Source organism: Vicugna pacos, chromosome 26, assembly GCF_048564905.1.
Source record: "Vicugna pacos chromosome 26, VicPac4, whole genome shotgun sequence".
Classification (NCBI taxonomy): domain Eukaryota; kingdom Metazoa; phylum Chordata; class Mammalia; order Artiodactyla; family Camelidae; genus Vicugna; species Vicugna pacos.
Window position 1 is genome coordinate 25,858,465 of NC_133012.1, and position 21,223 is coordinate 25,879,687.

Sequence of the window (21,223 nt, forward strand, 5' to 3'; positions counted from 1 at the left end):
ATGTCCTCCTGAGACTTACCCGCAGCTTCTTTCACTGACTTGGAGAAATTAAGCAAAAAGCAAAATATTACACAGCTGCAGGGCACTAAATAGTTTAGTGATAAGAGTTTGGACCAGTCGAGTTGTGAAAAATTGAAAACAACAAACACGGTGACATACACTGCAAATTAATGTTCCTGAAGGCAGCTATCTGAACGACAAGACAGTAACAAAGTGCACAGTCCTAACAGTCGTCTGGAGTTGACATTAGTTCATAGGAAATGCCAAGTGTCACACAAACTCTGCTTATCTTTTCCCTTCCGGCAGCTCCCGCACTAACGCTGTGAAGCCGTGTGTGTTTGCCCAAGACCAAATGCATATTGGCTTTAGTCAGAAATTCTATTTTATCCAATGTTCAGTCAACAAGGCTTTATTTACACTTCTCATTAAATTCAGGAACAACCGCAGGTTATGTGCAGCCGCCAATAATAAACAGCGCGGCACATCCCGCTACCCGGAGACAGCTGCTTGTTTACGCTTTAATACTAACCCACAAGCAGCCAATCAAACTTCCATAAATCCACGTCTTTACGTACAGGTTCCTTCCGGTCTCGGTCATGAGCAACCCAGCAGTCAAACCACTTAAGATCAAGAGTGATGGTAAAGTCTTCTTGAGACTTAGTTTAGAAGTAACACTTTCTCCAGGAAATTTGTTTCTTCTTTCTGGATCCAGTGAATCATAGAATTCTATAAGCAATCTATGGCCAGAATGGAAAAAAAAAAGTTTTAACTTGCAGGGTTAGTCACTTCAGTACTTTAATTTGACAAGTATCTATTGGGTGCCTATTACGTGCTGGAGAAGTTATAGGTCCTTATAAGGATACACCCAGGGACTTGGTTTAACTGGAGCTTCTAGACCTCAAAAATATCTTTAAAATGCTCTCAGATTAGTGTATATGAATTATATTATGTGTAGTATTTAAAAACAGATGGCTTTAAGTGATTTTATAGGGATGTTCTTGTTTTTAAAATTTTAGATCTTTAAAATCGCACGACCTGACTCACATGGGCTTTTTCTCCGCCTCTGCTGCCTCACAGCTCCCGTCCCGTCAGAAGTCAAAGGTCCGCAGTTCCTACACAGAGAGCTGCCTACCAAAAGCCCTTATTACTATTAGATTACATGTATTATTATTATAAGAGCAGGTAAAAGGACAAAATAGCACCGTTTATGCATTTTCCCACCTTATTTAACAAATGTAAAATTATAATAGCAGAATATACTCAATATAAAAATCTCAAAGTACAAAAAGGGAAAGTCCTTCTGTTGCCTTGTAACTCACATTCCCTACAGAAAAATCACTGTTTTCAAATGTCCAGGCTCATTCTAAACATATGCAAACACCTATAACACAAAATACTAATCATATTGTTCAGGTGTTTTTTTCTGAGAACAGATTTTCATGTCAAGGCATGTAAGTCCTACTTTTAAAATTCCTTCCATAACCATGTGGGTGGCACCGAATGGCTGGGTTAACGAACTGTCATGTACAACGGAGAGTCAAGGAAACTCAGAAATCTGTTCACGCACTTCATACAGTTTCCTTTTCAACACAGTCCATTTTCAGCAGTTCTCACTTGTGAAGTTAATCCAGGAGGGTTTGTTAGGAAATATTTTACTGTCATACAACAAGGGGCGGAGAAACAATGGCACTCTCCCAAGAAGAAGCACATTAGGAGAATACAACACGGGCAACACCTCTCAACGTGAACGAACCTTGGCAAGTATTTTTTGAAGTCTTTAAAAAGCCACACTTTTCAATGTGGTCTTAGTAAACTTAAATGGTGCATCTTATAATTAACAGATCCATTTTTTTTCCAAAAAGAGGATAAAAAGTTGATATTTAAAACAGAGCTTTCAAAAACCAGGATACGCATTAGCAAGGATAAAATTTCCACTGATAGCAAAACAGACAGTAGATAAATCATACACCCAAGAAAATCCAAGAAAATGCAAGGTCTAAAAATCATATCGAAACCTCAGAACCCCGTTTTTATCTTCCTAAAAAGAAAAGAAAGCTCTAAAACTTCTGCCTTTAGAAGTTTGTATAAATCAAAGGTAACACGAGCACAGTCACTCCCTCCTGTGACCCTGAGGCCACGCTTCACCCCACAGGCATCCAGACACACCTGGAAGTGACTCACAGGTAAGCCTCGGCAAGCGCCAACACCACAGCTTGCTCCGAAGTCAAGTTATTAGCAGGAGAAACAAAAGGTCAACCCCAGAAACTGTTTTAGGCCCCAAAACACTAACAGCAAAAAGATGTTTTGGTTCTGAAAATGTCATGTGCTCCTTCCTCTTCCAACAAACACACCGGCATCAGCCCCGCATGCGCATCAGACACCGTCCTGGGGAACCCACAGCCCACTGTTCATGCACTGCGGGCCCAGCGACCTGTCCTCAGGAGGCACACCTCCCCACTGACCTGGGAGCGCAGGCCTCGGGCAGCTCAATGGTGCAAAGCTTTCTGTGTGTCTCTCTTCTTTAAAAAACTTGACATCTTACACAAACTACTGAATGTGGTAAATAAAAATGAACAGCCTCCCCTAACAAGGTCCTTCATGGTGACTCATAACAGTAATGTTTAAAACGTGAACAGATGAAGCATGGAATGTGATCTGACCTGAGTCTCCAAAAAGCATTCTTAAGATAACAGAACTGTTTACATTCGTTTCAAATTGTTTAGTGATTTAGCGGCACTGAAGTTTCTGAAGAGCTGGAGCTGTTACTCACTTGTCTTTTATTTCAAAGCGCTCATGAAGCCATCTCTTCATATATACTTGCTCTTCTGGGACATCTTTTTTGTCTATCCGATCAATGTGAATATGAATTTTTGGAGAATCTTTGCAGAGCAATTCTATGAAAGAAAAAGATCTCATTTTAATTATTCTAGAACTCACAGTTACATAAAATAACAAGGAAAATGAAGCTTAAACAGTTTAAAAATGATGAAAAGGTACAGAAGAGAAAGGTATAGTTTTTCTCTTCAGCAAAATAAATTCGAAGAAAATGAAGACAATAAACTGGTGGTTTGGGGTTTCAAGCTGCAGTAGAAAAGCATATTATAATTTCCAAGTCTTCCACAATTATCAAAGTCATTAGTTAAATCAAACAGTATCCAATGTTACTTTTCATACAACAACCTAGAATTCTACAGGCAGCCAAGGACCAGGCAGCTGGACTTGACAGTATGTACCCACCCTCTGCAGGGCCGCCCAGATGCCAACCACAGCAGACCTACCAGTCACCTTCATGGGACCCCCAGCCCCCTGTTCCCAGGCCGAGTGCTTGTCACACGTCACTGCTGCTCCCCGTGCCTGGGCCAGAACACGGCTGCCTGCACGACTGTCTACATGGCAGGAGCCCACTCTGGAGGCCCCTTCCCCTCCATGATCTGCTAGTGGTCTCCACTCCCTGCTGCTCCTTGCTTTCCTAGTCCTTGCTGTATTTTAACATATTCTACTTGGTTTGGGAACCAAATTTTTTTGGAATAGCTGTGAGCTCCTAAATCATGACAATTTCTAAAACATGCTAATTTGAAAAAAAAAAAAAGCAGTCCTTTGTCAGCCTGGGTTGCACAAGGGATGAAGTCAGGATTTATTTCAAGATAACAAAGACCTTTGAGCCTGGAAATTCTTTTTGGTAGGTGGCTTTCTGTGGAGACAGGAGAATAATAATGTACTTAAATTCCTGGAGAACAAGGAAATACTGCTAACAGATTTAAGTGAAGACTATGTTCCCTGGGTGGGCGGGAAGCAGGAGGTGGAGACCTTTGATCTCAAGTTGAAATGTGGTCCAAGACGTGTTCCAAGAAACGGTGGCTCGTACGTTGTCCGTAAGGCACTGCTAATCTGAGAGGAGACGGAGCTCCCATACGCACGTGCCAACCTTGCCCACAGCATGTGCCGTGGGAGGGCGAGAGCAGGAAAGCCACGTGAGCTAGAAAGCAGGTGGCGATGGGGGCCCTCCCTGGAGACAAAGCCCAGACCTGACAGGGGCAACGAGGGGGAAGGGGCCTCACGTGGAAAGGTGGCCTGGCTCACAACGCCCCAGTCCAGTACAGGCCGTGCATGGGGGCGCGGGAGGATTCCAGTAACAAGGTGCAAACCAGTTCCCCCCGGGCAGCATTGGGCAGGAGCAGACGGCACGAAGGAGGCACTCAGGGCCGAGAGCCGGTCCCCGGACGGCAGGCCAGACCCGCACGGGGACCCTGCCCGCGGGGTCCCCGGACGGCAGGCCAGACCCGCACGGGGACACTGCCCGCGGGGTCCCCGGACGGCAGGCCAGACCCGCACGGGGACACTGCCCGCGGGGTCCCCGGACGGCAGGCCAGACCCGCACGGGGACATGATAAAACCAGCACTTTAAAAAAGTTATTGTGGGAATTATAACTGGTTGTCATAAATAATAAAAACATGTTTAATCTCATTTTTAAACGTCTGATAAACGTTTGGCAATGCTGTAGAATAACTAAATATAAGTCTGTCTCCAAATGTGAACTAGGGCAACGACTCCTTCAGTGGCTGAAAAAAGAAATAAATATATTATATGTCGCCTTTTTTATAAGAGGGAGGGCCAGTGGAGTCAATTAAATTTGCACCCATCACACCCCGGAGGTGAAGAACAGTGGCTGCCGGGGGAGGAGCGGTGGCAAGGCCAGACGAGTGGGGCAGGGCGGAAAGCCAGCTGTTCCACTGCGCACGTTACATAGTTCTGATTTTTAAACTGTTCGATGCCTAATATACACCAAAAAATCACATTTAAAATGAAAAAAAAAAGCTTCAGCTTCATACTTCACAGTCATTCTTACTTCAGATGTGGCTGCCGCAGGCCTTACTTCCTCCCACCACGATCCGTTTCTGCACCACTTACCCCTCAGTGCCTCGCCCCGTGTCCTCTCTCCCAGACCTCCTGCTCTGGGAGCTACTCTCTGTGTGTCTGGAGCATATTTGAACATCGGCCTTCGGAGCTCCCACTGACAGGAGCCGTCTGACAAGCACATTAGCTCCAGGTGAGATGCCAGGCCCACCGCCACGGACACTTTGAGGCGGGGCCGGCAACTCCCCGCTTCATCGCTGCCCCCTCCCGTGTTCTCATTTCCCTAACGATCATGAGTGTCTTTGGTGATGCTTAACAAAAACATTCTGCTCATGTAAAATCCTGTTTTTTTCTTGCTGTATCTGACATACACGTGAACAACAGCTCAAAGGTTCTTAATACTTAGCACAGGTTTGAAGAAAGAAAAAATCACACTTAACAGTTTTCCTTCTTGTGCGTGACACTAGATTTCATAAATATTATGTGAGAAGTACATAGGAAGATGCACGCTGACCATCAGCGCCCACCTCAGTACTGCGAGGTGCGCGCCGTTCCGCCTCACTCCTTCCTTTGATGTCTGAACCTTTCCATTTTCATGTGTGACCCCCGGGTAGAGAGAGGCTGAGTCAATGACAATGGGCAAGTCTAAAGGACTAACGTGACAGCCAAGAAGTACCAAACTTAGCAGGACTAGTGAAATGCAGCTGTTACAGATTCATAAAAAAGACAACAAGTATACATACTTGGAAGATATTGCCAAGTAAATGTAATACAGTAGAGTGCACTTACCAATTTTTAAAAAACAAACTATCCATTTGTAAATAGAGATGACCTACTTGATAGAGTTTTTTGTTTTTTGCTTTTCTTTTTGGTGGGGGGAGGTAGTTAGGGTTATTTATACATTTATTTTTAAAGTGGCAGTACTGGGGATTGAACCCAGGCCTCGTGCATGCTAAGCACATGCTCTCCACTGAGCTACACCCTCCCCACTGAGATGACCGACTGTGAAACAGACTCACCAGCCATGGATGGTGCTTCTTTCCGCTGCCCTTTGTCGTCCACAGTCCCTTCAAACGCCACCGTCACATCATAAATTGCATCTAAATAATCCTTCATAGACTCAAAAGCAACATGAGTTGCCTTAATTCTTGGTGTCAGCACATGTTTTAATACTGGAAGGCCTAGAAAAGAAGTTGTTTAAGTGTGGCCATAAATTAGTTACAAAACACCTTGGCAACAGAATATAACATCTAAATGGTTTTTCAGTTTCCACTAAAAGACAGACCAGAATGTAGTAATGCCATAATCTCTACAGGACTTCCAGTTTAGAGAGCACTTTCACGTGACTTTCTCAATTTAAATCAACATTTATTTAATACACATTTATTAAACAGCTACATGTACAAGACACTGTAGGGAAGGGCTGGAAAAGCCACACTCAAGAAGCTTACGGCATCTCAGATACCCTCAGAAACTCCAACAAGAGCAAACACATGATCCTCACCTCTGGCAACAGAACAAAGGTGGTAGCATCTTGCCCATGGCCACTTCAAGATTCAAGAGTTCAGTTCATAACTTCTGACTCCAAGTCCATGATTCCTTCAGTTCTATTTCTACTCAAATAGAAATGGGGTGGGATTACCCAAACGACCCCCACTGTGCATAATATCTGAACTCAGGGCTGATGTGATCTATATACCACAAAACACTGGCCTGATGCCTTTAGGGTAAACTGGAGAATCTAGTTTCTTAGTACAATTTTTTAAACCTTTGAAATTGAATTCATATACCATAAAATCCTCCACTGTAAAGTACACGATCCTGTGGCTTTTTTATATATTCAAAAAGCTGTACCACCAACACCACTATCAAATTCCAGACCATTTTCATCACTCCAAAGACACTCATCACCCTTTGTGGACACTGCACACTTTCCTTCTCTGCACACACCACCCCCCGACCCTCCCAGGCCCCCAGTCCCCCACTACCATAATTCTACTTTCAGTCTCTTTGGATTTCCTGATTATGGACATTTCACATAAATGAAATCACAGAATTGTGGACTACTGTGTCTAGCTTCTATCATGCAGCATAATGTTTTCAAGGTTCTTCCATACTGTAGCATACATCATTACCTCATTACTTTTTATGGCTGAATAATATTCCACTGTATGGATATACCACATTCTATTTATCCATTTAAGAGTGGACAGATATTTGGGCTTTTCATCCTTTGGCTATTATGAATAATGCTGCTATGAACATTCATACATACTGCATATGAAAGCTGCACATTAACAAGTTTTGGTATGAACATAGAATTTCAATTCTCTTGGGTATATTTTATATATATAACACACACACATAATATACATACACACACACACATGCACCTTTAAAAGCTTCTTTGAGAAACTACTGCAATTTATATGGAATAATTAATCACGTATTCATTAGTATTCCTGCTAGTGCTAAGAATTTGTTCTTCTCTCCTTCCTATTTCCAGCTGCCTCCCTTTTCCTGGATTGGAATATTTGCTCAGTTTAACAGAAAAGTGTAGCTCTCTGAAGAAGTGACATGAAAATAGATGAGAAAAAAAAACTCGACTTGGATTTTCTACTGCCTGTCTCCAGGGAAAATCAGCTGCATGAGGAAGAACAGCAACCGCATGTTGGGATCTTCCTGCAGAAGAATTTTTAAAATGCAGAGTGGTGTGGGAAAGCAACAGATTCCCACAACCGCGTATCTGACTGAAGTCCCCAGGGCAGAAGCAGTTTAATTTATTCACAAACTTATAACAAAAATCTGAATAGTATACCATGCTGGGAAACATTTATTTGTCAATTAAATTAGTTGATACTGCCTTCTCTGCTATTGGAACTTGCTCAGTTTTACTAAGCCCATAGTTCCACAGAATCACTCTGGTATTCAGTAAAAACAATTAATTCTTAAAATCTAAGTAAGTTAGTAAGAAAATAAGAAGACAGAAAAGTAATACTTCCTCCAAAATGAGTCATAATGAAGGCATGGAAAACCTGGCTTGGCGGCGGACGAGTAAGAAAAACCCATCAGAAGGACGTAAGCAGAGCGGAGACGAGGAACGCACACGGGGCGGCATCCCTTCAACACGTTTTCTAGATCCAGTCCGTGTCCAGCACATTCCAGCTTTCATCTACCAGCTCTTGAAAAGGAAGCGCCAACGAGGAAGGAAAAACACAAGGAGGCTGGGGTGACGCAGATGCCCAGAGAAGAAAACGTCTCAAGGAGAAGGAAGCGGTCAAACACGCTCACTGGAAATCACTGAAACGTCCAGACGGGACCAAACTTGGGCCAAATGGAGGCCACGCGCTCCCTGGACCAGTGTTTTCAGCAGGTAGTTGGACAGAGGGGCAGAGAGCGGGTCAGCGGAGGTGTGGACACAACAGTGACCTGTTCTTCTCTGTGTGTACTTATTAACACACGGGCCATTGATCTTCCAAGACTTGGCATAATATAAGATTCCCTCACCATTCCAATGAGTGGAATCTGGCTTTTCTTCTTTTGAGGGGGGGTGGGGAAGTAATTAGGCTTTTATTAACGAATTAAATTTTAAATGGAGCTGCTGAGGATTGAACCCAAGACTGTGTGCATTCTAGGCACGCACTCTACCACTGAGCTATACCCTCCCCACGGAATCTGGCTTTTCTTTGACGATCAGAAGTCACTTCACAATCCTACAAGCCCGTGGGCTCCCCTAGTCCACACAGGGAACAATTTACAGCCTCTGACCAAGCGGTCTTCAAACAGGGAAGAGGGCACACTCACTAACCCGAAACCTTGGGCCATTAATGTAAAAGCAATTGCACAGTAACACTACAGAGACCAGCTGGAATGCCAGCGCAGACGTGCATAGCGGACTGCTGGAGCTCGAGCCTGCCCTACTGCCTGACCGCCTCCAGGAGCCACAGAAAACGCCAGAGCTCTGAGCAGAGAACAGGCAGCCAGTCCAGTTCATTCTTCCCGGCCACTGTCCAGTCTCCTCTTGGTTTCCATCTCCAGTCTCCTCGACTTCCACTCGGTACTGACGACACTTTACCTTCTGACTAAGCTTCTGCCCGCGGGCCACAGTGGCGGTGCTTGGTCTAACTGAGACTTCGCTGTCAGTGTTGTATTTAGGAAACGTAAACAAATGATAAACTCATGGGACAGAAAATCTCTATTGATCCACGCAGGAAATTTTACATCACATTCATCATCTCACTTGACTCCAGCAAACTAAGGAACTGTGGCTCAGAGAGAGAAAATGATTTGCTCCAAGTCACACAGATCACAAGACTTTATAATGCCTTGTTCAGCACATTTTCTATTCAGTAATTATTAACAAGACACTGCTTTAGAACTATAAACATGCAGGTTAGGGGTTAATGAGGCAATGAAATAAACAGCTATGGTACATGGTAGAATATTCTAAAGGAGACTAAAAATATCCTCAGAATACAAAAATACTACTCACACTTAAAGATTCGTTTTCTCAGTCACTCATCTGATTGGTAAAAGCTTCAGGAAAGAGAGAGCATTGGAGAGAGACCAACATGGAGGCTCGGAGAAGAAAGTGGGGACAAACCTGACAGACGAACAACGGGCCAAAGCAAGAGAGGTCAGAGTTAAGCCGAACACCCAGGTTCAGAGGAAGGAAGAGCAAGGAAGAGGTTCGAGGCAGAACTGGCTACATAATTTGCAGGACCCAGTGCAATTTCGAGACTGTAAAAGCAGAGCATTAACCCAACACTGGATCCTGTGCAAGAAAATGGATTTCCCCCGAGAGCGTACAGATAGAACTACGGTTAGGACCCCATCTTGACTTTTGCCTGTGAGACCCGTTTCAAACTTCTGGCCTCCTGAGCTGTAAGAGGACACCTCTGTATCATTTTAAGACACCACGTCTATGGTACTTTGTTGCAGCACCACAGAGAACAAGTATGCATCTTAGCTCCCAGCAGACAGGTAAGTGTGACTTTTCCACCGAATTTGGACCAACGCTTGGCAGTAATTTTCTTTTTTAATGTTTGCGAGGTGGACCTGTTTCAGAGTGCTCATTTAATTTGTATTTCTTTGATTATAAGGGAGAAAGACTATTTGTTTATGTGTGTGGATCATTCAAATCTCTAAAATTTCCAATTCATGAACTTTTTTTCATTTTTCTCATTTACGTCTTTTTCTTACTAATTAATTAGCAAGAGTTCTTTCCATACTAAGTTTATTAATATTACATATATTAACTTGACATTTTTCACTTAGATTTGTTTATGTGATGCTTCAGATACAATAATAACTTTTATTCCATTAAGTCTCCAAAGAAAAGAAAACATTCTGCGTTTAGGGTTTTTTTAACGTTGGCAGTATCGTTTATTAAGCTGTGCCTTAGGACAGGTGCTGCGCTTGCCCACGGTGCTCTTAACATACAAAGCTTGGATGCTCTGCCAAATTTTCTTGAGCGATGACACCAGGAAGTTGACAGCTAAGTGGACGTTGTACACAAGCTCATCATCTGTCATCAGCACGTGGCAAACAGACACAGCACCTTCTTCATCTGGAACTTGATCGTGGCCTTCACTTCATCAACTCTGGCCACATGTTCTCACTGTGGGTCAGCAAGGAAGGGAACTTGCCAGCCTTATTCAGACCTGGGCCCAGGATTCTTGGGATCTGCCTGATCAGAGACTCTGAAGCCAAAAAGGCATCATACTTCTTGGCCACCTTTTTAACCAGGTTCTTATGCCTGTTGAGTCTCTTCAGAGCCTTGACATCCACACTGGGGAGAGCCACAGCCTTGGCCTCATCACAATGCTGCTGGTCCCCGAGGAAGTTCTGCATACGGAAAACCTGGGGCAGGGAGTGGACGGCAGCCTGATGGTGCCCGAGAAGTATCTGTCCTTCTGAGGGTCACAGTTCTCCAGGCTGACCTGTTCCATTGCCTCCCGAAACTTCCACTGGTTCCTGGGCAGGGCTTCTCACACCACCTCGCACAGGGTGTCGCGGGAGACCCACTGCCTATCAGGCCTCACGCCGCGATAACCGGAAAAGAGACTGTTCTTAGGCAGTGCTACTCAAAGGAGGAAGGCCAAATCCCATAAATCCTAGAGCCTTAAAACTACAAAGACCTTGCTCGGTAACGTTATCTGGCTGAGTAACGTGGACACTCGAGGTCTTTGGTTGGCCACCACAGAGGGGTGCCCCCCACTACTACAGCTCTAAACTTCAGGCGTACGTCCCGCTGGTCGCTGGGGTGGAAACCACTGCGGAGCTCACTTTAACAGGGCCGGGAGGAAGAGTTAGACACGTGAGAGTCCAAGTCCCCTAGCAACGCTTGGCAAACAAAACAACAAACGTGCTTACAAGGAAAGTCAGCTCAGATGAAACACTTCCCATAACTGAGACAGGTCTAAATCAGGAAAGCAGCGCCTAAGTGTCCACAGGACCCAGGTGGGCAGCCTCCTCCTGGCGCCTGTGTCTGTTGTCTGTAATGGGTAAGTAACTGCTATTATGTTTTTCTTTTTCTTCATGAAACTGAAGTACAAAATGAAGGTTTACCAATAAATATTAGACCCGCATGTTCTGGGCAAAACACTGACCCAACTAACCTGTTAAGCACATGACTCGTCTTACTCAGACCAGTGGTTCTAAACCTTCAGGAAGCATCAGGGGCATCTGGAAGGCGGAGCCTCCGCCCGAGGACGTCCGCGGTCGTAGGTCTGGGATGGATCCCGAGAACCTGGGTTTCAAGCAAGTTTCCAAACGAACAGCACTGATGCTGTTGGTTCAGGACCAGTTAGAGAACCGCTGACTTGGAGTTTAGACCACAGCTTGAGCAGACCAAGAATTCACAAAAGGGCAGCTGAAAGGAGTGTGAAAAGGCAGGAGGACTAAATAGTAATATTTATTCTGGTAAAATTTTTGAGTAAATGGTATGGAAATGACCTCAAAGACGTAAAACAAGGCTCACAAAACCACTGACCATTTGCTATGTCCAAAGCCCTACAGAGTGTTGTGGCCAGTAACCTGACCTTCCAGCCCAGGACTTCCAGACCTACAAACGCTGCCCCTTGCTGCCGCCCTCCCCAGGCTGGGACCCGACCTGGGTGCCCGCTGGAGCCATGCTATACAAACAGAAGAGGCCAAAGCTGCAATTTATACACTGAGGAGGACTTGATATGCAGAGTGAAGAACAGGTTTCTTGAATATGACTATAAACATAATTCAAAAGCTTCCTCATTCCCTTTATTCATTCCTGTTCTTTTTCAAAAATGACAAGCATATAAGAATAAATGAGAACGTAAAGTTTGAGTGTGGTTTTCCAACAAAATTCTTCTGTTTTTATATCCTGGTTCAGGATATATTCGAGACCTATGAGATTTCCTTTCGTGGCCTTACTTGGAACAAGCAGCCTTCTACAGCACTCTATAAATCACTGCCAAGATTAGCAGACACCTCACCACACACAACAGCAATAATTGCTCAACAACTGGCCAAAAACGAACTGCCTCGGGGAAGAAGTCACTTTGTGATAGGTTTGTTGGATTTAAATTAAAATCATCTAACCGGTCACGTAAACACTTTAGAAACACAACTAAAGAAATTTTTTTTTTACCTATCATACCAAATCCTTTGTATTTATGCAATACTATTCTTTCTTTCTTTTTTTTTTTTTTTGCAGGGGGGAGGTAATTAGGTTTACTTATCTATTTGATTTTTCAGCGGAGGTGCTGGGGATTTGAGCCCAGGGCCTCAGGCATGCTGGGCATGTGCTCTACCGCTTGAGCTACACCCTCCCTGCTTGCAACACTATTCGTATATAGTGCTACTATATTTACATATTTATATCATTCTGTTTGTACTTATATACCACTACTATACAATATAATTCTCTTACATTTATATATTATGTTGAAGCTCTTCTTATTAAATGTTTCACTGTTTCCTTAAATGAAAAGTTCCACGTCAGCATTTCTGAAAAGACAATTCTCTTTTCTCTGCATGTACTATTACAGAATTGAGCAGCCTTCAATATATATACTTTGCTTAGTAGTTTTTTGAAGATTCTACCTATAGTTCAGACCTCTTAAAATCTTAATTTTTGTCCTAGAGAGGTTGTGTTAAAACTGACTGGGATTTAGCTTCAAGTAATTAGGGAATTTAGAGATCGTTAATATAATCACTTATGATTAACATGTTCACTCTGAAGGGAACAACAGTAAGAGTTCATGACACGATAACACAGGCACACCTTCAACAACAACTCATATGGAATCAACACATTTTGTGCCTAGTATGTTTTCGAAGCAAGATACTTCTAGGAAACAGTGATAATCAAGGCCTTGAAATACTTGGGGTTAAAACAGACAGAGACACCTATACCTTCCACCCGTAGCTCTTAAACCAACCAATACCACCGTCAACAGAAAACCGAAGAAGTGTTTACAGCATAATGACTTAAACATGCAAACAAGTATCAAATTTTTAAAATCTCAGTTAAAAAGGTTGGTTTGGGCTTGTTTGTCTATTTGCTTTTTAAGTCAGATTCAAATGAAGGTGTACCTTAGGAGTAAAATGAATAATGTTTTTTGAAGCAAAACATATCACAGTTGAACAAGTGCTATTAAGTTTCAATTTTCCTGAAGAAAAATTAGCTTAACAGATGGAGAAACAAGTTTGTTTGTTTTTATTTTCAAGTAATCTCATTTAGTTGTGACCTAAGAGGAAAGAAAACAGGAAACACTTTTTCTAGCTATACCGCTCACAAATCAATTTCCTTTGTGCGTGGTGGGAAAGAATTACCTTTACAGTCACAAGAAAACACACTTGTAATGGACAGCAAGTCTTCCCAATTATATAATTTAAAGAAAGAACAGTTGGCAATTAAAAATTATTTGTCCATAAGACAAACTTTTTCATTTTTTTCCCTTTTGATAACTTTGAGAAAGACCTACCAGTCACAGGGAAATGACAGACCAATAATGGTCAATTATTGGTGATGAGGGTGTTATTAGGTTTAAAAGCTAAAATATATCTCATTATTATGCCATTTTAAGAATTACTTAAAAATACTTGTTTTAGCATTACAAAATTAATGCAGATTTTTAAAAATAAAATTTAGTAGCTATATGTAAGCTACTAAATTTATATAAGGTAAAATATTCATATATGGTAAATACTCATCTTAAATTATTTTTTAAATGATGAATTATAAAATATTAGCATTAAATGTAATTACACATAGAAAAATAATTTAAGGCCCTGTTACGGACTGAAGTGCGGTCCAGTCCCACCACCCCACACACACCCAACCCCGTCCCCACTAATTTTGAAGCCCTAATCCCAAGAGGCCTTAAGGGAGGTACTCCAGGCTAAATGGGGTCGTAAGGGTGAGGCTCTAATCCAACAGGACTGATGTCCTCACAACAAGAGGAAGAGATGCCTGCGACCTCTCTGCGAGCCCACAGAAGCAAGCCGCGTTGGTGAGCAGGAGGCTGTCTGCAAGCCAGAAAGGGAGGCCTCAGCAGAAGCCAGCCACACCGACACCCTAATCTTGGACTTCCAGCCTCTAGATCTGGGAGCAAATAAACGCCTGCTGTTTAAGCCACACATTCTGTGGCACCTTGGGACGGCAGCCTGAGGTGACGAACACAGGCCCCAAAACCTGCATGGGACTGTAACGGAGAAGGACAAGCGTGACTCCGTGTCGGATGTGCTCCTTGTCTCTGGCCTTCCTGCTGCCGCCTGTGCTCAGCCGTGCGGGCTCTGCGCCTCTTGTAGGAGAACGTGGCCTACAGCCTGAGATGCACACGGCAGCCCGCTCCCAAGGCGCTGGCCTTTCAGGGACAGCACACGTCCACAAATACAGAGAAAAAAAGTTCAGAGCAGAGAATACCTTTTGTCTCGTTGGAGGTTTATAGGAACTTCGTGCCCAGACCTACGTGGACAGCTGCAGGAACAAAGGATTCTTCCTGGCAAGAAGTTTACAATAACCAGCCATACCCCTTCTCTCCTTTTAGTATAAGGAAGCCTGAACTCTAAATCGGGTAGGATGGTTCTGTGGGACACCAGCCCACCATCTGACTGATCTGCTGGCTTTCCAAATAAAGTTGCTATTCCTTGCCCCAACAACTCCTCTCTCAATTTACTGTCCTGTAGTGCCGGGAGCGGCAGAGGCTTGGACTGGGTAACAAAGTTACAAATCTGAATAAATAATAACATAGCAAATTAATCTTTTTGCAAACAGACATCTGTTTTACCCATTTGAAAAAGGTAACGTCAATATTTAAATGGGAATACACACACACACACACACACACACACACATAAATTTTACAAGAGAAATAAGAAGTCTTTCAAAGCAAAAACACAATAATTCTATTATTCTTCACACAAACAATAATCTGAGATTATGCTCATTCCATCATGCAAATATATTATACCTCAACAAGTAACCAGTGATTTGACCAGTGACAAGATACAATAAAAGATTCAGGGCCAATTCTGTCTTGCTGAGTATATTTAAAATTAATAAATTGGTCCACCACTCCGAAAAGGGCTGTAAAGGTAAAGTTGTTGAAAAGCAGCGCCCTCCCATCTTCGGAGAGCCGGCCACCCCTGGGAAGCAGGACGCACGTCTGGACTGGCTGACTGCCCTTGCTCGGGGCCCTCCCCACCAGTCACCAGGAGCACCTCCAGTTTCTCACTGCCTGCACCCCCCACACTGACTGGTCTTGCGAGGGGAAAGCACTCCCGCCTTGTCAACACCTTGTCACATTTCCCTTCTCCAGGCCTGCGCTCACGCCATCCTCTCCCACTGAAAGGCAGCCCTCCCCACGATCAACTCTTCTTCCCAGTGACAGTCTTTACTGCCCAGCCCAAGTGCTTCCTCCTCCATGAAGCCTCCCTGAACCCACATCAGGAAATGATGTGACCTAAAGTGTACTTTGCTTATTCTTTTCTTTTCATTTTCTAGTTGGATGTAACTTTATGTAAAAATCTTATTTAAATGTCCTTGAGGTAGGCAGCCTCTAGAATGGCCCTTAACAGCCCCACCTCTTGGTATTCCCACGCTAGCGCAGTCTCCCCTTGAGTGTGGACCGGGCTCGGTGAATGTTTCCAACAAACAGGAGATGGCAAAAGTGACAGGACATTGCTTCTGAAATTTGGTTATGAGAAGACTGTGACTTCTGTCCCAGCTTCACACCTGGGACACCAAAATCCACAGATGCTCAAGTCCCTTATAGAAAATGGCCTAGGATTCGCACATAACCTCCACACACCCTCCCATATGCTTTAAATCAACTCTAGATTCCTCATAATAACCAATACAATGCAAACGCTATGAAAACAGTTGTAAATACAGTGTGAACGCTATATGAATAGTTGCCAGCATGGCAACTTCAGGTTTTGCTTTTTGGAACTTCTTGAAAATTGAAAAAAAAATGTATTTTCCATCCATGGTTGACTGAATCTACGGACACAGAATCCAGAGATCTGGAGGGCTGACTGTATGATTTTTAAGGGATGAGAAAACCGATGCTCAGTAACACCAGGCAGCCTGCAACTACATGGCTAAGAAAGGTCAGAGTCTGGACTGCAATCTACGCCTGTCAACCATGGCACAGAACCCACGCTGCAGAAAGGTTCCATCTGCACAGTCAGGCACCTAGATAGACGGTCTCTGAATCCATGGTGTCAAAGTATGTGTTGCAGCAAGCACCTGAGCTTCATCTCTCAGACATGTAATAACACGCACATGAATTAAAGAGAAGAAACTTCATTTCCTAAGAGATAATACAGACATTCATTCAAGGAATAAAAACATTCATTCATTTCAACTGCTGCGAAACATAAATATCTTCTCTAGGAACAAAAATGTAAAACGTCATTATCTCTAAAAATTATTTTTCCAAGTCTGGTCAATTTTTCACGTACCTTCTTGAGCAGCAAATGCTTGACTAGCTGCAAGGACTTTTGTTAGTTCTGGATTATACCTTGTTCCCTCTGGAAAAATCACAAGATACATCTGTGAAGCCATAAAGAAAATTTGGTTTGTTTTGTGTGAGTGTTTTCGTTGTTGCTGTTAACTCAACAAGCTAACCCTATTGATGCTAAGAGAGTATGTCCTATGGTGGGAAAAAAAAGTGGGTATTCAGTTACCTGTGACCTTCATTGTAAGCAGAACAACCAAAATGCAAAAACTCAATTAAGTCTTAACATAACATACACTCTATTTAAAATGCAATCCTACATTCACCCTTGGTAGGTCAGTCATTAAGAATCTAAAAACATTTCTAATTGCATAGCAATATTCACTAATTAAAAAATTGGTCATGAATTGCTGACTCATACAAAGTCTCAATTCATTAATGAAAGAGGTCTTCTTTTCCCCCCTGCTAAGATTCTGCAAAGTGACTTTTAAAAAAGTGCAAATTTTAGACATCAGGGTCCTTATACATTAAAATTAAAAGTATGTCTCGTTTGAGGGAAACCATGTATAAATATATAAATTTCTGCAACATAAAAGGTAATAAGTGTTCATATTTCAAAAGACATGATGTTCTTATTTTATAGAACTCCCTTAATGCATTTCCAATGACTCAACTTATAAGTAGTGTCATAAATTACAATAATGCACTTACAGATGAAGTTATAAATCAAGCTGGAAGTTTACTAAATAATCAGTCTAAATTTTACATTTTTCTGCTCCAGGAAAGTAAAAACAGAAATGGTAAACTATACAGTGAAAAACTCCTAACTTTAGAACTGAGTTACAAAAACTACACCAACATGTTTAATTGACAGCCAAAAGACAAAAACATGACATTCATGTCAAATCTTTTCATATACAAACAGAACATACGAAACAAAGGGACAGAGGAGCTCATGGGAGAAAAGTATGTTCACTTTACCCCTCCTCACCAGATCCCAGGCAATACCATCTCCCTGACGTCCAGTAAAGAAGCATTCCCTTATCTCAGTGATTTCTGATTGTCAAACCCCTACTAAACGAACCTATGTGAAAATTCGTACTTTTTCCATTAGACAAACATGATCGATCTCTTCCAAATTTCCATCTGAAAGGCTGGTATAATGGTGGCGCTGCAATTTTGCATTTTCAGCTTCCACGCAAATACAGAAGCTTTTTATCCATCCATATACATAATTTTTAGAACCTATTATCTTTGCCTAACTTAGAAATTAGTCAACTGTGTTACATGGGGAAAGCCACAGGACAACAATTAGCACTCTCCAAAGAGAATATTGAGATCTCTTCGGCGGGGAACAAAGTGTTTTTATAAAATAATATATTGAATGATTCTTCATTTGTGGATATTCATACTTCTTTGGCTTTTCAAATAACTCAATACATACAAGAATCCAAATTGACTCTGACAGACAGAAAACAGTTGTTTCTTCTAAAACTCAATCTGACACAAAGGAAGAGGCATTAGAGGAGCTCTTAGGTAGCTCAAGGGTAAGGTTACAGTTCTCTATTTATAGACTGAAGACACCAAATGTTCTCACTCCCCCTCTTTAAGGTCAGTAGTGACCACCTCCAGCACAGGACAGAACCGCCTGCAGCAGGCTTTCTGACGGCCAAGAATTGCTTACCCATATTTAGAAGGTTTTTGTTGCCTCAACAAAACTCTGAATTATCTTTTACACGTGGCATAGTACAGTTTCAAAATAATTCTTAAATTCTAACTTAATTCTTAAATTTAAAAAATGACAGTTGGTAAGAAAGATAATAAAAACGAGAGTAGTCTTACTGGAGTCCTTGCGTCCATGTACCTCTGCAGCTTCCTCCTCATCTCCTTTTCATTGAATTTGGCACTTCTCTTTACGTAGATTCCTCCATGCTGCCGTGTTAAAAAAAAAGAGAGAAAAAGTAGTTACTATTAAAATATCCAATGGCCAGTCATCAAAAGGGTAACTTTATTCCCAAAGAATAAAAAAAAATTACATTTTAGGAATTCAGTGATATTTAAAACATTCAAACAGTAGCACCTAAAGAACATTAGCTGAAATATTTTTCTATATAATTCAAAGAAAACTGTGTGTGACATCTTATTGGAAAATGCATGAACATTTAGTTTTGTTGGTAGGTAATGCTTTCTTTCTTAAAATATGTATTTTTAAAATCAAAGACTCAATCGGATGGATTTAAGCTCTAAAGTTTTCACTGACTTATTATGGAAAATAATTTAAAATATCCTTACAATTTCAACAAACGCTTTCTTTCGGGATTTTAAAAACGGACCCAGCTACATACATTTTGGTAGCACTATGAGGAACTGAATTGTGTTCCCCCCAAACTCTTATGTTGAAGCCCTAACCCCCAATGTGACTGTATTTGGAGACGGGGCCTTCAGGAAAATAATTAAGGTTTAACGAGGTCATAAGAGTGGGCCCTGAGCCGATAGGAATGGCTCCTTGTAAGAAGAGATTAGGACACAGGCGCCTGCATGCACAGGAAAGACAGGGAGCAGGAGGCCGTCTGCAAGCCCAGGAGAGAGGCCGCAGAGAAACCACCCTCCTGACGCCTTGATCTTGGACTTCCAGCCTCCAGAACTGCGAGCAAACACATTCTTGTCATTAAGCCACACACAATGTGTGACATTTTGCCATGACAGCCCTAGCAGATTAACACAGGACTCATCCTGAAAACTAAGGTAACCGCAATTAAACCTCACGAGTGTACTTCACTGAAATCCTGCATCAGGTCAGCAGTCTTTTTTCTGCATTCCTCTGTGCTAATTTGAATGCATCTGTAAAATAAACTGACTGACTGAATTTGATTTTTGTCTTCATGAAGAATATGAGTAAAAGGAACTGAAGAGGAGCGGGCAGGGGACAGGATAAAGAGGAAAGAAAGGGTGGCCTGGCCTGTTCTAAATACTACTGAAGGATAATAGTGACTTTTATATTTAAAACCACAAAGGAAGAAATAATAAATACAAGCACACACACACACATATATATTTGTTTTCATAAAAGGTTATTACAAAATATTGAATATAGTTCCCTTTTTTTCTTTCTTTCTTTTTTTTTTTAAAGATTCCACATATGAGTGATATCATATGGTGTTTTTCTTTCTCTTTCTGGCTTCCTTTTAAAGGACATTTTGTAAAAATAACATATATTGAATATTATGTACCTGACACTCATGCTAAGCACTTTACATATATAGCTCACTATTTTTTTTTATGTCCTACAGATCATAATTACCTTTATTGTTTGTGTCTTAAGATAACTATCAAATTCTATGCCTTTACATGTTTCTACTTGTTTGATTTTTGTACATTTGCATTTTTGCTATTTAATTTAATGATCTGGGTAATCAGATACGTATATAAAATCACACCACTAAAAATGCCAAATAAAATTATTTCAGTTTAGAATAAGCTATTAAACCCATAAAAATAAACCAGGAAACTCATACATTTATATTAAGTGTATGTTGAATTTTAAAATCTAAAATTTCCATAAGCTACACATATATATATATATATATGAAAAAAGCAGCAAGGGAAAATGTTACCTGAGAAAAATAACAGCCATACAGTGGAAGCCATTTCAGCCCATCTTTCAGCACGTAGCGCACGTGTCCCAGAGCATTCTGCCTGATGGCCAGAATATCGGCAATAATCCAGTCAACTGCAAAGACACAACCCGTCAGTGCGCCACGCGCCACGCGATCCCTGCGTGAAACCCAGCCCTCCCTTCAGAAAGCAGGAAAAGCCTCTTCACAAGGCTGTACGAGGAAGAGGCTTGGAAAATATTAGGATTAGAATGTCAAAGTCACTTAAAAAAGAACATCCAACAACCCCAGACATTTGAAAAATATAAATTCTAGCGGTTTTTTAAATTTGTTTTTTGTTGGTTTCTGTTAATTTTTGCATTTCTTGAAAAGCTTCTTATTTTGAGGATAAAATGCAAAAGTCACAAACCATCAGAGTAGTCCAAAAGCAGCATGAACAAAGAATAAAATAAGCTCCTCCAATTCTTCCGTTGCTGTTGTTGCTGACTCTGTTTTATTCTTTGGGGAAGTACACTGATGTCCTATTTAGGCAGCATGACTGGGGTTGAGCTCTTCCACTAAACAGATTTTTTCCCCAGAAATTTCACCTCTTAAAATGCAGCCTTCAAAAACTTACAGCCAGACTCTATGTATATCTTTCTAAAATATATGAAGCTTCTCTAATTCTTAAAGTCTAGAAAACATGAGGAAATTATAAGCAAAAAATGGCTAAATGAAACTGCCATGTGCAACTAAATATTCTGTACATACTAATATGTTTAAAAAAAAAAAAAAAAGGCCAGGACACTTTGTCTCTCCCAATGAGTCTC

General features: G+C 41.7%; 1 protein-coding gene and 1 pseudogene across 1 annotated transcript in view; both read right to left on the reverse strand.

The window, feature by feature from the left end:
• Positions 1-393: 393 nt before the first annotated feature.
• The window catches only part of AGPAT5 (1-acylglycerol-3-phosphate O-acyltransferase 5), a 35,363-nt gene continuing 14,533 nt past the window's right edge, over positions 394-21,223 (reverse strand). The window contains exons 3-8 of the mRNA XM_006197963.3: positions 20,415-20,530; positions 18,643-18,732; positions 16,805-16,895; positions 5,875-6,036; positions 2,771-2,894; positions 394-737 (exon numbers count right to left, since the gene is read on the reverse strand). Of these exons, the coding sequence (XP_006198025.2) occupies positions 512-737; positions 2,771-2,894; positions 5,875-6,036; positions 16,805-16,895; positions 18,643-18,732; positions 20,415-20,530 (809 nt within the window). The 3' untranslated portion in view covers positions 394-511. The remainder of the gene's footprint in view (positions 738-2,770; positions 2,895-5,874; positions 6,037-16,804; positions 16,896-18,642; positions 18,733-20,414; positions 20,531-21,223) is intronic.
• Positions 6,841-11,488, reverse strand: LOC102538287 (large ribosomal subunit protein uL1 pseudogene; annotated as a pseudogene).